Raw genomic sequence first — 16,961 nt, forward strand, 5'->3', positions numbered from 1 at the left:
CTGCATTTAATCATTACATTTGTACCAAAGTATGGTGTTACAGTTGTTAGAACCCTGTTAAGATGTTTACTGTAGCTACTTAGAAGAATCAAAGTCCAGCATTTGTGCCTTAGCAGGAGAGTAGAGGCTTCTTAGAAATGAAAGACAAATGGGACTCCACAGGTATGGTGAGGTTAGGCATCTCAAGATGGGGAGAGATGTTCTTAAACGATCTAAGGGAGGCCTACTTCCAAGCCAGGATTCTTGTGAGATAGACGCCAGATGGTCAGAGTGAGAGAAGGCATGATGATTGGAAATCGAGGCCCACTACAAATTGGAAGAAGCAACAAATTGTAATGTTTTAAGCAATCACGTTGTCCATCAGTTTGTTTTTCTACCAGGAAATCAAATATTTTAATTCAGTCCATTTAGATATTGCTTGTGAACACTGATAAAAGCATATCTTTTAACTTAGTCTTTTGATTAAAATGCTAATAATTTCCAGAAATTCTCTCATGGATACTGTCAGACATCACACTCTATCAACTATCTGGGTATCCCTTAGCCTAGTTAAGTTACACATGCAAAGTGACAATTATACCTATCCACTGCAGATATGTATATATTTTATATATTTCATATATGAGTGGTCAGAAGAAACAATTGCTTCCAGAAGCACCCAAAGCTACCATGAAAGAATGCATGCAAAATGAAGCCTATGACCAGGGAGGTAACCAGCACTGGCCAGTGAACTTGGGAAGTTCAATGCCAACCACAAGTCTACCCTGAAAAGTTCTAGGCCACAGAAGGAAGTCAGGTGGTTGGCTTTTCTGTTAATGTTACAGTTTCATAAAGCTGATTTTCTAGATGAATTTCTCTTGTCAGGTGTAAAAGGAGGAGGAACTTTCCTTGAGTATCTAGAGTTGAGGTTGCTTTAAAGAAATACAAAATTATCAAAAATGTAGATTTCTGGATGGCGAATGGCTTTATGTATGCTAAGATTAAAAAAAAAAGTGTCTAGGAGTGGAACTTGTAATTCCAAGTGAGAATGTGAGCATTCCTGAGAATTACCTGGCCACACTACCACTCTCAGAGTAACCTGTTTTGTATTTCAATTCTGAGTTATGTGAAATATCCCAAGAGGGCTGCTTTTACCTCTCCCTCCCTCCTATAATGACTCCTTGGATCCCCAAGACAGACCTTATTAGAGGGATATTTTCATATCACTGGTTTAAAATTTTTGGAATTTTTTTTTGAAATTGGAAGAACAAGTCTTCTTGAAGCAATCCGGATGACGCAGATGGCTCCATATTTTTAACCTAAGAGCACTTGTTCCAGAACTATGCACAATTTGTAGCCGTTCCCATGGAAACATTCGGCTCAGATAGGAACAAAACATGTGGTTCGTCCAGTTCCTGTGTCTTCAGTCTTGCTGTCAGGCTTGGTCCTGGTGTTCGTTGGTTGTCAGAATTCAGTGAGTCCAGTTGAGGTGATTAGTCACTTGGATTTATCCCTTCTTTTCTCAAGTGACTTTGCATATGAGCTTTGACAAGTAAAGAGAAGCATATTTGCTATTGTAGCTCCATCTTTTTCATTTGTGTAAAGTTAAGGAGTTGAACACTTGCTGATTTTCATTTTAGAAAGTATCTCCCTAAAAAGCACTTTTTCTCAAGGGGAGAGAATGTTGAAGAGGGCAGCTGAGGGACAGGAATATATTGACAGATATTTCTTATATCATGTATTCTAGATGGAGAATTTTCCAGGTAGAGGTTAGTGAAATGCACGATGACCTGTCAATATTCATTTATTCTGCTGCAGAGATTTTGTCATGTTTACAAGTTAGATCTCAGCTGAGATTTTCTTTGACCTTTCTCTCATAAAAGTAAACATTCACAAGAAGAAAACCAAGTGAAAATATATGAGATACCAGGGCCTGGAATTGAATTATGAAGACACGAGTTTCTAAGTTGCCATCATGGCAGTAGGATATGTCATGACTTGTCACCATCAAAATGGATGACATATTTCCTGAAATAGTTTGCTATTCCAAAAAGCCACATGATTTTAGAAATGTGGAAAATTATATAGCAGATTGAAGACTTTAGGTATAATTTGGGGTTACTCTTGATGTGCTTCCAGTGTTTTTAACATTAAAAGTACATTATTCTTAAAAATTGTAGACAATTGAAGATTTCCCTATCAACTGTGAAGATCTGAGCAGTTTGTTCAGCCTACACACAGGTTTCTACTCATGGTTTAATATGCCTTGATTATGACAGAAAAAAAAACCACTTGATTGGATATCAGAAATGAGCTATAGTTCATATTTTATTTCTGCATTATACCTTTCCAGGGAAAAGAATTTAGAAATTACATAATAAATAGGAAACCTAAAGTGAAATTTTGCTTTCATTTCTTCACTCTCAGGACATGGAGAAACATGTTTTAAAACTCTTAAAGGCATTTGTGTAAGATTATACATATGCCTGTCAAAAGTAAAATCAATAAAGTATATAGTAGATTTGTACAAAAAAGGAAAAAGATTCCTTCCAAATTGTAACAAATTTAATTGTAAGTGGCTCTTAGGACTGTTTAAAAATGAATTTGGAAAAGGTGTTTGTGTGTGGGGTGGTAGTTCTGTAAATATTCATCACGGTCTTGCATATCAGGCACTTAATTTCATTGAAATGACACTTCAAAGAAAAGCCTTTCTGGACATTGTTTTTTCTACAATGGAACAAAGGCTGTGCTAGGGCCTTCAAAAAGTGGGTCAACTATTTAGCATGGATCTAGAAGGTGCAGAGACTGGCACATCAGTGTTTTGCCTCAGGCATGAAATCTACTTCCTCAAGGAAACCTCCAGTAGTAAAGATGCTCCCTGCCTATGGCTCTATTCCAAACCCTTAGCCCAACAGAGAAAGAATGCTACTGAAAGGTCAGGGAATTGTGCTAGTGGTCAGTTGTTGGGAGAATCCTTTCTTCTAGTGCTTTTTGGTTTCTAGAGGAGACAGACCACAGACAGATGTGTGTCTTTTAACTTTGCTGAAAGGGGTTCAAAAGCCAACATCCAGAATGTGGTCACCAAGAAGGGGATTACTTTTTCAAAGATGTCAATATTCTAGACTCTGAGGTATCTTGAAAAGCAGCTTACAAGCATCTTCGTTGTTGTGAAGTTGGAATTAACAAAGAGATATGCTTAAGCATGGAAATGCTTGCCTAGTTTTCAGCATGGCACAAACAACTTTTCCAGATGGGTTACAAGAAATCATCCTCATCCGGATCTTGTTTCTGCTGGAGAGGTTGGCCCTTCCTAGCACAGTTTTCCTGTAAGCTATGAAAAGTTATAGTACATGGTTTAACTTCGGCTGTTCTACTGTTTTAGTATGCTTGAGATGAGCAGGCTCTTTGAAATAGTCTCCTGTGCTTTTCCTCCTTCCTATAAGTTTTTCTGCTCATCAATTTTTCTAGATAGTATAAATTCCTTGAGATTTTCCTGAGAAGGATAGCATTATCTGGAACTGGATCTTCTGGTACCCCAGCCAGTTGAATTCTTTTACATTCCAGCTAACATAGAGCTGCCAGGCTCACTTGAGTCTTGATCTCTTTGTTGTATTGAAACCATACAAAATTCAGTTTGCTCAGGGTTTGGGACTATGATATCTAGTTTAGTGATAGAGTAGTTACTTAGCATGTATGGTGTAGAGAAGATGACTCCAGTAACACACACACACACACACACACACACACACACACAAAGAGAGAGAGAGAGAGAGAGAGAGAGAGACAGACAGAGAGAGCGAGAGAGAGAGAGAGAGAGAGAGAGAGAGAGAGCGCACTAGGGACGGGAGAGGAATGCACACACAAACACACTCATACATGCAAAACAGAGAAAACCCTCTGAAAACTTAAAATGACTGCTTTTGAGAATGTGTCCATATTATAAGTGTGACAGATGTGGCTAGTTCTAGCATAGCTTAGATAGGCTTTCCTAAGAAGCAGATAAACTGAAATAAACATCTGCTATGAGGACATAGCCGATTTTCTCACTACTCTTCAAGTCTTTTATATTTATGGTTTTACATGTCTTAGCTTACAGTAGATTGTTTTATAATTTTTTTTCTGGGTGTAATGTCTGATTTGGCACTGAATTATTTATGGTCCTGCTCAGAGTGTGTTTTCATTGGGCTTCAGTTATATATGATGGATATAAATTTTAATTCCACTAATTAGACATAGGTGGATATTTAAGCCCTGTTTAGTTGCCTCTCACATTACTTTTTTTAGTGACATGATTTAGCATCATTTCCCAAATATTAGCTTTAAGTTAGAAAACAACTTCTCTAATAAAGCCACTGATGCACGAGTAGTGTTTCTTTACCTCCCTGGAGAACTGGGCGAGAGTAAAATACATATACTTAAGCTTTAGCCTGCAGCAGACCCTTTTCCTTCTGAGACTAGGGTTTTCAGCTTGATTCTGTATGCAGGGAATGAGTCTTGTCTATTTCTCCAGCCTTAGTGAGTCCCTGTGCTCATTATCTAGATCAGACAGAGCTGTATTTGGCACAGGACTAAGCTACAGTTTATTTAATGCATGTGGTAACTCTACTCAATTGGTGGCATCTAAGTAGAACTCAGGTTTGAGAAAGATTATGAGGGCTGGACCCAGCAGACAAGAAGCCAGACAGGGTTAATGCCATGTGTCCTGGGCACAGGAGGTAGGCAGTCTCATGTGTGCTCCTGCCCTGCATCTGCCATTCCCATATTAGTGAAAAACAACATCCTGTCAGTCCCTGATGTAACTCCCTAAAGGTCATTTAGCACCTTCCAGACTGGGCAGAGTTGCAGAGGAGGAAGCTCTGCGAGTCCTGGCTGTTCAGCTTGAGTGAGCAGCAGAAGTGCCTAGAGGACTTGCCAAGACCCCAACCTCATGGCGTAGGAGTCAGAAGATCTGAGCGTGGGCCTGATGCCTTTCTAACCGCTCCCAGGTGATCCTGAGGCGCCAGTCCTGAGGCTCTACTTTTATAATCATTGCCTTAAGGCTGTGTGGTGCCTGACACTTACATGTTCGCACAGATTTCTGTCATCTCAAAGAAGTATTTGGATTTCATTTTTAGGCATATGTGCCAAACTTCATCCTCCCCAGCACTGGGTTCACGTTGGGTCTGGCATTCCTAGTTTTGTCTTAAAGAAACCTTATCTAAAACATACTGCTCACACTTTTAAGTATGTTTTCAAAACATGAGCCGTGTCTATTTCATTTAATCTGAATTCAACACCACTTCAGGGCACAAGTGATGAAGTCTGTTTGCCAGGCAAGCACTTGGAAATTTAGGGTCATGGAAGTGTTCAAGCACTCAGCTTTTGTTAAGTATTTGCCCCTCCTTACCGCACTTTTCAATCCCACCTGGCTAAGGGCTTTGGGGCAGGAAGGAACAGATGTGGAGCCTGGGCCCCCAGAGCTGTTCTTTTCAGAAACATTTTGATGGATGCATTTTTCCTCCTGTTATTTTCCCAGTGTGTCTGTTAGTGCTTACCCCCGGATAAGGGGGCAGAAACGCAGAGGTGTCTCTTGGATGAATAGTTTAGATACCCGTGATGGTAGAGAAGGGAGGGAGACATGAGCAGCTTCCTTTCTCCCTTGGATGGCATCATCAAGGAAACTGTGAACATGTTGAGGAGTGCTAGCCTTTTTGTCAATTCTTTGAAACAAGTACAAAGTAATTATTGTTACCTCACAGCTCAGGTGAGATATTACAAACCACTTCTGTAGTGTTTTCATGACCCACTCATTTCAAATACTATTAAGTTGAAGCTCGGAGCAATTATCTCACCATTTATTTAACCAGAGTGAGTTTATAGAGTTGGCTATAGTGATATGTGTCCACATCAGGTTTTCTGTTCATTCCGATCTCTCCCTGTCCCTCTTTCTTTCTCAGAGTCTCCAATATTCAGCAGCAGCTGGCTCAGCTGGCTAACGAGTCATGGCCAGGCATGGCAGAGGCCGACAGGGACCGGCTGCAGCTCATCAAAGAAAAGGAGGCCCTGCTGCAGGAGCTGCAGCTCATTATTCAGCAGCGGAGGTCAGCAGAAGATGTGGTTCGTCTGGAAGAGGAAAGGAGGCGCCTGGAGGAAGAGATCCAGCGTGCTAGGGCCACATCTGCACAGGGTGCCACAGAAAGGTGTGTGGCTTTCCAGGACTTTGGGAGCAGAGGGTACCACTTCTAGAAATGAATCAACTAGAAATACTAAGTGAATGATTTGTATATCATGTGAGGGTGTTCTTAATTGGTACTGTTCTTAAACAGTCCTTGTGTAAAAGCGTTTGAGCCCAGAAATGTCTTGAATTTTCATGTATTTTATCTAAAACCCTTTTATTACATTTAATTTGTTTGGTATATGTCTGTATATGAATGAATGTGAGTGTGCCACAATACTAATGTGAAGATCCCAGGAGAACTTGCAGCAGTCTGTTCTATCATAATGCGGGTCTGAGGGATCGACCCCATCTCATCAAGCTGAGCAGCAGATGCCTTTTTTCCTGCTTGACCATCTCACTTGTCCTAGATTATTTTGTTATATTTGGTTTTATTATTTTATATGTTAGGTTAACCTTTTAATCATCAATCTACAGCCTCTAGAATCCTTTCTCTTCTTTCTTTTTTCTATTCTCCCTTTCTTCCTTCCTTTCCTTTGTTTGTTTCATCCTTCATTGTTCGCAACAGGGTCTGGATGACCTTCAACTTGCCATGTAGCTAATGGTAGCCTTGTATCTACCTCTCAGGTCCTGGGATCACAGGCATGAGCCTTCTCTTGTGGCTGGAAGTTTGGTTTGGTTTTTAAATTTTGGGGTATTTTTTGTAGATGCATTTTAATGAATTTGTAATCTGAAAAATCTAAAATCTGAAATGCTCCAAAATCTCAAGACACACACACTTAGGTGACTAAAACAGCTTGAGATTCTATATCAATTCAGGTTTGGGACTCCCAAATGAGGCATGTTCCACTTCCCCTGAGAACAGTGACTGCCTGGCATGTTTCCTTGCTATGTGGGAAGTGGAATCATGTGCCTTCTGTGCCATAAGAGGAGCCAGCTGCTTTCAAAAGCTCCTGATGCCTACTCAGAGCTGGGACGTGAAAGCCAGGTGCTGTGGCTCACATCATAATCTTAGCACTTAGAGGTGGGAGGATTGCCTTGGGTTCAAGACGAGCCCAGGATACATTGTAAGTTTCAGAGTTTGATGGGCTTCAAAGTGGCATCTTATCTGCAGAAAAAGAAAACAGACATAAAGTGATGGAGGAAAGCAATAGAGAGTGAAGAAGGAAAAGCATCATTTACACTGTTTCCTGTTTGATGTTGGTGCTTGGTTCTTCTGCCTATGTTTACAGAGCAGTGCCTGTGCTGGATTGGAGGCAATTTGAGGAGGGGGGCAAGTGGGGCTCTAGCTCCAGAATAGGGAGCCTCTGTTGCCTGGGGGAATTGCTCCTTGTAACATTGTGGGTGTCTCCCTACTGCTTTTATCTCTGACTTTGATTTCTAGCCAGGGAAGCCAGCCTTTCTTTTGCTGTAGGAAGTCGGCAGCCTTTTGTGAGTCCCTTTCTGAACGTGCCTTTCCTCAGTTACTCTTGAGACGCTTTCAAGCACAAGACATGTGAAGCCTCTGTCTTTTGTAGTCTCTGATGCCAAGTTGTTCAGTCTTTCATCATGTGCCACGTCTCCTGGTTTCCATTTGCTGCCTGCAATTGCGGAGTGTGCCGAAGGCTGGGTCTGCTTTCCACATTTAACAGCTGTCAGTGCTTTATCTGTGGCTATCTGCCGAGCTTTGGGGACCCCCCCCTTGTTAATACACTGGCGTACTCAAATTCAGTATATTGGCATGACCTTAAATTTTATCTCTCTGAGCATTGTCTAGAGTTTAAGTAATGGGAATTACTTGACTTGTGCAGATACATATAGTGATAATATCATTGTGACTTCTTTTTTTAATTTTATTTTTATTTATTTTTGTTTGTTTCTTTGTTTTGAGACAGGGTCTTACTATGTAGCTCTGGCTATCCTGGAACTCCTTATATAGACCAGACTGGTTTCAAACTCACAAGAGATCCACTAGCCTCAGAATGCTGGGATTTACCACCATAACCTGTTTTCATTGTGACTTCTGACTGTTCTTTGTATTACCTAGTAATCCTGATGTTTGAATCTTTAGGGTAGATAAATGATGGCATGGAGGCATTTGAGGCTCAGAGCGCATGGGAGCATTGAAAGGAAGTGGTAGTATTTGGAGAGTTTAGCTTAGCTTAGTAATAAGCAGAATGAATTTTAATTTGCCTGAAATGATAGCATGCCCTACCGTTGCACTCCAAACCTAGAGCAGAGTCTGAATCTCAAATGGCAGAATTTAACTGACCTTTTTTGTGTGTGTGCTCTTGGGCTTTGGTGCTTTCTGAGTTATACTTTAGCTTTTCTTCTACCTTGGTATTCTCTTTTGTATGTTGTGTATAGGAGGAGGGCCTATTGTTTCTGCTGGTCTCTGTTCAGAGGGGTGAGATTTCATTTAGAAATGGTGCCTCCTCAGAACCTCGATCTATGTGCCTTTGATTCTAGTTGCCTTCCTCATGTGAAGTTCAACTTTGCCAGTGCTGTGAACATAGGATTCACATCTATAGAACTCTCTGGGGACAGTGTTAGCGCCAATGCCTGAGACTAAGGGATGAAACAACAAGGCTGGAGTACTTTTTACCACTAGTCTCTTGTGGGGCCAGGCTGGGTAGTCAGTTCTGGGACAAGAGACCTCAATCAGAGCTGAATAGATCCAAGTGAATGTCCTAAATCTGCTGCAAAATGACCTTGGTTACTGGAAAACATATATGTGTGATAACTCTTTCTCCTTTATACTTTAAAGCTGCTGAGTATGAGACCAAACACTCCAAAAGGTTCCTACAACTGTTGACACTCTCCACAAAGTGGCTGCTGGCCACATTTCTCAGTGTCACTTCCCACTAGTTTAAGTGTGAGGTTCCAGGCTAGGAGGTTTCTTGTAGCTCAGTCTATATCACTAGACCATAGTGGAAATGGAACAATGGGACTGAGCTTGGCTCTTTTTTCTAAATTGTGGCAGCCAATTGACCAGTTATGAGACTTGTCTCAGTTCCAAAATCGTTCATTCAGAATTATGGTTAGAAAGCCTAGTGAGGGGACATAATTGGAACTCACTTTCTGTTTTCTTGCTGTGAAGAGACACCATGACCAAGGCAATTCTTATAAAGACTAACATTTCATTGTGGCTGGCTTACACTTTCAGTCAGTCCATTATCGTCATGGCAGGAAGCATGGAAACCTACAGGTAGACATTGTGCTGGGGAAGGAGCTGGGAGTTCTACATCTTGATCCAAAGGCAGTCAGAAGGAGGCTCTGATTCCACACTGGACAGAGGTTGAGCCTAGGAGACCTCAAAGTCCACCTACACCTGTGACACACTTCCTCCAACAAGGCCACACCTACTCCAATAGGGCCACACCTCCTAATAGTGCCACTCCCTATGGCTAAGCATTGAAATAAATCAATCTATGGGGGCCAAACCTATTCAAACCATCACATTCCACTCCCTCCCCCCTCATAGACTTACAGTTATAATACAAAATGCATTACTCCAACTTCAAAAGTACCCATAGTCTATCCCAGTCTCAACAATGTTTAAAACTTCGAAGTTCAAAGTCCCTTCTGAGATTCATGCAATCTCTTTAGCTGTAATCACCTATAAGATCAAAATTAAAAAGCAGATTATATATTTCCAACATCAGAGGATATACATTAACATTCTAAAACATCACAGTGAGGAAATGCTGGACCAAAACAAGACTAAAAATCAGCTGGGAAATCTCCAAACTCTGTATTTCCATGTCTGATGTCCAGCTCCTTTCATCTTTGTTGACTGCAACACAATTCTTTCTCTTGGGCTGACTCTATTCCCTGTTAGCAGCTTTCCTCAGCAGACATACCATAGCTCTTGCTTCTCTTAACATCTTGGAGTCTCCAAGGCAACTTCAACTTCACAGCTTCTTGTTCCAATGTCTGGGTTCCATACATGATCTTGTGAGCTCTTCCAAAGGGCTTGGGTCACTTCTCTAGCTCTGCTCTCTGTGGCACTCTAGGCTCTGGATAACTCCACCCCACTGCTGCTGCGTTTTTTGGTGGTCGTCCCATGGTATTGACATCTCCTATACACTGGGGTCTTCTGCTAGAACTGAGCTGCACTTTCACCAATAGCCTCTCATAGTCTCTCTTCATGGTGCCAAGCCTCAACTTCTTAGCATGACTCCATCAGTTCTGGGCCTTCAACTACCACTGAAGCTGTACCTTCACCCATAGACTTTCCTAGCCTCTTACAGTGCCTAGCCTCAGCTGTTCTCTATACCCTTCAAAACCACTACCACCTGGGTGATTCTTACACATTACCAAGTCCATCTGCAGCACAAGGTATAACCTTGTATATCTCTGGAACATACACCTTTTTTGTGTTCTCAGAAAACATTTCTCAGATTTCACTTCAGTAACGTTAGTCTCTTCTTAGTCACTGCTGATTTCTCAGATCCAGCTAACGAGCAGCAGCTGTCCCAGTGGTCACTTCTAGTCTTGATTCTAAAGCCAGAGCCACACAGCTAAAGCTGCTGAGTTCTGCTGTTTGCTGGAGCTAGAACAGGGCCCCCTTGTTGTATTATATTTTTACCAGCTTTCAAGTTTTAATGATTTCTGTCACTAAGTTTGGCTATCTTGAGCTTGCTCTATAGAATGAATGACCTTGAACTCAGAGATCTTCATGGCTCTGACTCCTGAGTGCTGGGATTAAAGACATGTACACCTGGACCTAAGCTTTTCTTTCTCTGGAACTTGCTCTGTACCATGCTGGCCTTGAATTCAGAGATCTGTGTCCCCCAGTCTCATGGGTTTCAAAGTAATGTATCATTATGCCTGGACATAAGCTTTTCTTTAATTCCTTTTCAGAAGATCTTTTTAAATTCTGGATTGTACTTCAAGTTGACAAGTAAGCATATCCATCTTAATCCATACCCTGTCAATTAGACACACAGTCCTAGCTCCTTGTCTAAATGAATAAATGAATCTCATGTCGAAATAAAAACAGTAACTTGGTCATAATAATCCCTAACATGATATAACCACCATTCAGCTGTAAACACATAAACAATAAACTTGGCTGGGTGGGATCTTGCCACAAGGTCACTACCCCCTTAATCTGTTTATCTCCTTGAACTCCATTCTACTTTCTGATGCTCATTTAATACTTTAACTATACATTTTGTATTTTTCCTTTCTAAGTTTGCTATGCTTGATCAAACTGCTCTTCACAAGAGTAAACCACATGACAGTCTATGCTATGCTGTTTTGAAATGTTTTTCCTCAAGGCAATTACTCTATTTCTTCACTTTAGAGCGTCAGGCAGACTCTTTAGATAAACAGTCACATTCTTCAAACTATCAGAAGAATGACCTCCAGACAATGCTCTGAAATTCTGCTTCTCTAAAACCTCTTGAGCCAAGCCTTTACAGTTCAAATCACCCTCAGTACAACTATCTTCCAGGTTCCTCCTAGTGCGGTCCATTAAGCCCCACTTAAAGCATTCCACTACTTTCCTAACCCCAACCCTCCAAATCTCCATTCCTCCAAACAAAAGCGTGCTCTGCCTTATCTCGGCAATACCCCACTCTCCTATACTAACTTCGGTCTTAGTTAGGGTTTCCTTGCTGTGAAGAGACACCTTAACCAAGGTAATTCTTATAAATGCAAACATTTCATTGGGGCTGGCTTACATTTTCAGAGGTTCAGTCCATTTTCATGATAGCAGGAAGCGTGGCAGCCTACAGACAGACTTGGTGCTAGAGAAGGAGCTGAGAGTTTTACATCTTGATCCAAAAGCAGCCAGAAGCAGACTGTTCCACAGGCAGCCAGGTGGAGACTATGATTTCACCCTGGGTGGAGCTTGAGCATAGGAGATCTCAAAAGTCACCCCCTACAGTGACATTCTTCTTCTAACAAGGCCACACCTGCTCCAATGAGGCCACACCTAATAGTTCTACTCCCTTTGGCCAGGCATTAAACCACCACACTTTCTTTTAGTCTCTTTTTCTGTTTTTTGTTTGTTTGTTTTGTTTTTTTTTGTTTTGTTTTGTTTTTTTGTTTTTTTTTTTTTGAGAAGTTAAAGATGAATGTTTGGTGCCTTTTACATTGATATACCTTAGGTAAGAATTTAAACATGACTCCAAATTGGGAAATGGTTTTTTTTTTTTTTGGTGAAAAGAAACTCCCTTTCTTGGCACATATTATCAACAGAATAAGAATGCTAGAAAGAAGAAGCAATAGAGCCTGGTAAATTGAAACCTTCATAGCCAAGGCAAGTTACTTTCATTTCATGAGGGTTTATTTCCTCATCTGTTAAGTGAAGGATAGAATCAAGTGAATGACAAGAAATGAGGTGTGACATGATTCCACGTGTTAAGGGCATTATCATTTTTATGCACTCATATGATTTTAAATATGATATAAAAAGTCCACCTAAGAGCATTGTATTGCTGAAGTTTTCTATGAGCAAATAGTAAAATGTTTTTCTTCAAAATTATAGGTAAGTTAAATCTTAAATATATTACATTAAAAAGAGTATATTGCAGCTCTTCTCAAGTTGTTGGATCCCAGAATCATCTTCTACTGTTAAAATGATTAAGGACTTCTAAAGAGCTTTTGCTCATATGAATTTTTATCTATCAATGCACTAGTGACTTAGAAATTACTTTGACATTGTTATTTGATTAGAGATTACAAGGCCTTATCAGAAACAATAATTTTATGTCTGATAATGCTTTTGAAGCAAAAAAATTAGCATAGTACTTTAACATTTTTATAATAAACTTTTTAAACATCTGGTTTGTTCAGAAAGCAGCTGTTAAAGTATTTAGCTTGTCGTATGTTATTTCTGGTGAACACATGATTATTTTGCTGTTCACACAGACATGTAGTAAAGAAGAGGGAACATTTTTGGACCTTTGAGGTCTGTGGACCATATTTTGAAAGCCATTAATTTTCATGTATGTTATTAAAATATGTTGTGTAATGGCTCATGTTATAAAGATGTTTGATTCAATGATAAATGCTATAGGGCTTGTTTTACTATAATGCCAATGAAACTTTACATAGCTTTTTGCCTATAAAAGGTCCTAGGATGAGATTCTGTAAGGAATCTCAACAGATTAATGCATGTTGTGCATTGGAACCCAGTCCCATAGCTCTGTCTATTCTTTTACCTACTTACCCTGACATCCTTCACTCACCTTAATCACCTATTCACACGACCATCAATACCCACCTGCCCATCCACTTGCCCTCCCACTTGTCTTCTCCCCCGTTCTCATTTATCTCTTCAACCCTCCCTTTTATCCATTTGCTCCAACCACCTATAGATCAAGTATCTACAGTCTTTGAGCCAGCTTCAAGTGCCAGAGATGTATTTTCCAAATATGACAAAACCCTTTTTATTATGTTGCCATTTATAATGTATGCCTTTAGAATTCACTTAATCATTTCAACCTGAATTATTTATGAGGCATTTACAGTTGAATTTCTCTTCTATACCTTCTCTCCCTTCTCCCTCACTCTCCTCTTTCTTTCCCTCCTTCCTGTCCTTTGCGTCTCCCTCTCCTGCAATTGGGTGGTGGGGATTGAATCAAGGTCCTTAGGCATGTTAGACAAATGTATCATCGAACTACATCCCTAAACCCTATAGCTAAATTTCTTGTTATAAAAACAATTCCCCTACTCTTTAGACTCACCAATTGCCTATTTTTGCTACAGGATTCTACTTCAGGAAAAAAGAAACTGTCTACTTATGCAGCTGGAAGAAGCTACACGTTTAACATCATATCTCCAGTCGCAGTTAAAGAGGTAGGCTACTTTTGAAGGAAAATGTATACTTATTAATTTTATTATTTTATTACAGAGATATGTATTATATTACAGTAACATTTGAATGAACTTCAGAGTTTCTTTTAGCTTAGATTTTCTACTACTAGTGATTGAAACCTGAAGTGTAGTTAAACAGAGCAGAAAAGTAGACATGCTTTGTTTTGTACATAACTTGCTCACATACAACTCAGGTAAAATGAGGAGAACCAAATTGGCTTTAGAATAGTAAGTCTGACCCTAGGATGTTTGCACATACCTGTAATTCTATCACTTGAAAGTTGAGGCAGGAAGAAATGGAGTTCAGTTATGAAATCAAGTTTATTAAAGGAGTGTGAAATTTACTTACCAGCTTCAGAAGCATTCATCTATGTACAATTTTATTATGAGGCTTTTTGTAAAAAAAAAAAAAGAAAAAGAAAAAGAAAAAGAAAGAAAGAAAGAAAGAAAGAAAGAAGGAAGGAACATCTGGCTGTATAATGGCAGCTCCCATGGTCAAGCTCTTACTGTATTGTGAATGTATTCTGAAGCAGAAAGTTAATGGCTTCATATGAATGACATTATTGGTTACTCCTCCAACTCAGGAAGGAGTCTGCTGTTGTGTACTGCCCCCAAGTGTCATTCAAAAGAGATAAGAAGCAAATTCTGGCCAGATGCTCTCAAGCACCCAACTGCATTCCTGTTAGCTCTGTTCTTCCCTCGGGCTATACAGCCCGCTTACCAGTGGGTGGTGGGAACAGCATGTGCTTTTCTCACACCATGGCTCTTTCGTTTCAGCCTGTCTGCCAGTACCCTAACTGTGTCCTCTGGGAGCAGCCGTGGGTCCCTGGCCTCCAGCAGGGGTTCCCTGGCCTCCAGCCGTGGCTCCCTCAGCTCCATCAGCTTCACAGACATCTATGGCCTCCCACAGTATGAGAAGGCCGATGCTGAGTGTGGCCAGCTTCTGCGCTTCGATCTGATCCCCTTTGAATCTCTGGGCCGAGATGTCCCCTTTACAGACCCACAGAGCCACTCTGGCTTCCACAAGCAAAGGAAGTCCCTGGATACACCTCAGTCTTTGGCTTCACTGTCTTCTCGCTCCTCCTTGTCCTCTCTGTCACCCCCTAGCTCTCCCTTAGACACACCCTTCCTCCCAGCTTCGAGAGATTCCCCTCTGGCACAGATGACTGACACCTTTGAGGTAGCAGGCCTGGGAACTCTGGACAGACTGCGGTCACAGGCCTCTACTCTAGGAGATGAAGATTTGCAGGGAACTGCGACACTTCAGCCACATGGAATCCCTGTGGATGGAGAAGGACCCCGTGAGCGAGGACCTCAACCTGTGGCTCCTACTAGTGCAAGTAAGTGGTGATAGGAAGAAAGGCTTGAATTTCTGGGTGTAGGGAGTATATGCGGGCTATGGCTTTGAGGCTAGTAACATTCTTTTTTTTTCAATTTTTTATTAGGTATTTTCTTCATTTACATTTTAAATGCTATCTCCAAAGTCCCCTATACCCCTACCCCCCCACTCACCCCCACCCTGCTCCCCTACCCAGCCACCCCCACTTCCTGGCCCTGGCATTCCCCTGTACTGGGGCATATAAAGTTTGTGTGTCCAATGGACCTCTCTTCCCAATGATGGCCGACTAGGCCATCTTCTGCTACATATGCAGCTAGAGACATGAGCTCCGGGGTACTGGTTAGTTCATATTGTTGTTCCAAATATAGGGTTGCAGACCCCTTTAGCTCCTTGGGTACTTTCTCTAGTTCCTCCATTTGGGAGCCCTGTGTTCCATCCAATAGCTGACTGTGAGCATCCATTTCTGTAGTTGCCAGGTACTGGCATAGCCTCACAAGAGGAGGCTAGTGACTTTCAAATTGCTAGTGAGCTGTTAGTTTTAGAATATTAATAGGGCTAGGAAGAATCTAGATCTTAATTAGTCTTTCCTTTCTGTGTCAGGAATGATTAGCATTGATGAAGCTGTATTTGGCTTATTTATTGGAATCTACTTATTTGTTGAAAAATAACATTAAGAACTACGTATTTTCCATATTCAAGGGCAAATAAGGAGGTGGTAGGTAGTCAGTGCACTCTGCAGGGCATGTGGTAAGATGGAGTTTTCTGCGTATATTCCCCTCAGTCCAGCATGTAGACATGCATCTGATTATACCGTGGTAGAAATGTCTACCCCCTCTGTCAATTTGACCTTTCTCTTTAGCCATATGGCCTTGTTTCTGAGTATATAATTCAGTCAAAAGTGGAACTAATTTTGATTGTGCCATTTCAGAAGACACTCGAGCTGGCACCAAATCGAGAATCATTAGACTCTACAGGAAGCTTCATCTACTCAGCTGTGTTATGGTTCATTGGCACCACAATGCTGTTTGAGAAACAATAGACTACTTTAGCACCAGAGACAAAGTTTGCTATACCTGAAGTTCAGCCCATGTAGTTAATAAACTTTCACTTACCCAGAAAAAAAATGTAGACATTGAATTTAGGCTAGCACTAGATAATGTATATGGACTAGAGGTTCCTTCTTCCCTGCTCTGAGGGAAATTTGGCCATGTCTGGAGAAACATTGAGCTCTCTCAGCCTGACAGAGGGGATACTCTGGCACCTAATGAAGTGAGGCCAGGGAAGTTGCTAAACCTCCTATAATACACAGCTCAATCTCTACCACAACAAAATTGATTTAGCCCAAGATGTCAGTAGTACGGAGGCCAAGAATCCTGAGAAGCATTCTATTAGCCATGTATCCAATAGAGTATAGTATGGTGTAGTGAAAATGGCTTCAAGTAAGCAGCCTGCAGGCCAAGATTCTGTTCCTTGTCACTTTGACCTCTAGTTCTGCGACCTTCCTTGAATTGTCCCACTTTTCTTGTCCTCAAACAAGGTGATCTTTATGGTTTCTTCCATTTGCCACTATTTTTTAACCTAAGAGATGAGTTGATACATTGATAGAAAGATCAGTTACTCTTTAGATTAGCTTATCTATAATATAGCCATCTGCTAGCATTTGTGTGTTTACCTGGAGAT

At 40.9% G+C, this 16,961-nt stretch overlaps 1 protein-coding gene and 1 long non-coding RNA gene across 2 annotated transcripts in view; one reads left to right on the forward strand and one right to left on the reverse strand.

Moving 5' to 3' along the window:
• The window catches only part of Wwc3 (WWC family member 3), a 112,970-nt gene that overhangs the window by 78,152 nt on the left and 17,857 nt on the right, over window positions 1–16,961 (forward strand). The window contains exons 9-11 of the mRNA XM_085837892.1: window positions 5,916–6,158; window positions 13,835–13,924; window positions 14,720–15,282. Of these exons, the coding sequence (XP_085694018.1) occupies window positions 5,916–6,158; window positions 13,835–13,924; window positions 14,720–15,282 (896 nt within the window). The remainder of the gene's footprint in view (window positions 1–5,915; window positions 6,159–13,834; window positions 13,925–14,719; window positions 15,283–16,961) is intronic.
• On the reverse strand, window positions 6,222–11,911 carry LOC147004465 (uncharacterized). Its single transcript, XR_015047125.1, has 3 exons — window positions 11,803–11,911; window positions 9,603–9,731; window positions 6,222–7,241 (listed from the first exon to the last, which is right to left on the reverse strand). It is a non-coding gene; the product is annotated as an uncharacterized LOC147004465 (long non-coding RNA).

This window comes from Mus caroli, unplaced genomic scaffold, assembly GCF_978045245.1.
Source record: "Mus caroli unplaced genomic scaffold, Mus_caroli_1 scaffold_5, whole genome shotgun sequence".
In the NCBI taxonomy this organism is placed as follows: Eukaryota; Metazoa; Chordata; class Mammalia; order Rodentia; family Muridae; genus Mus; species Mus caroli.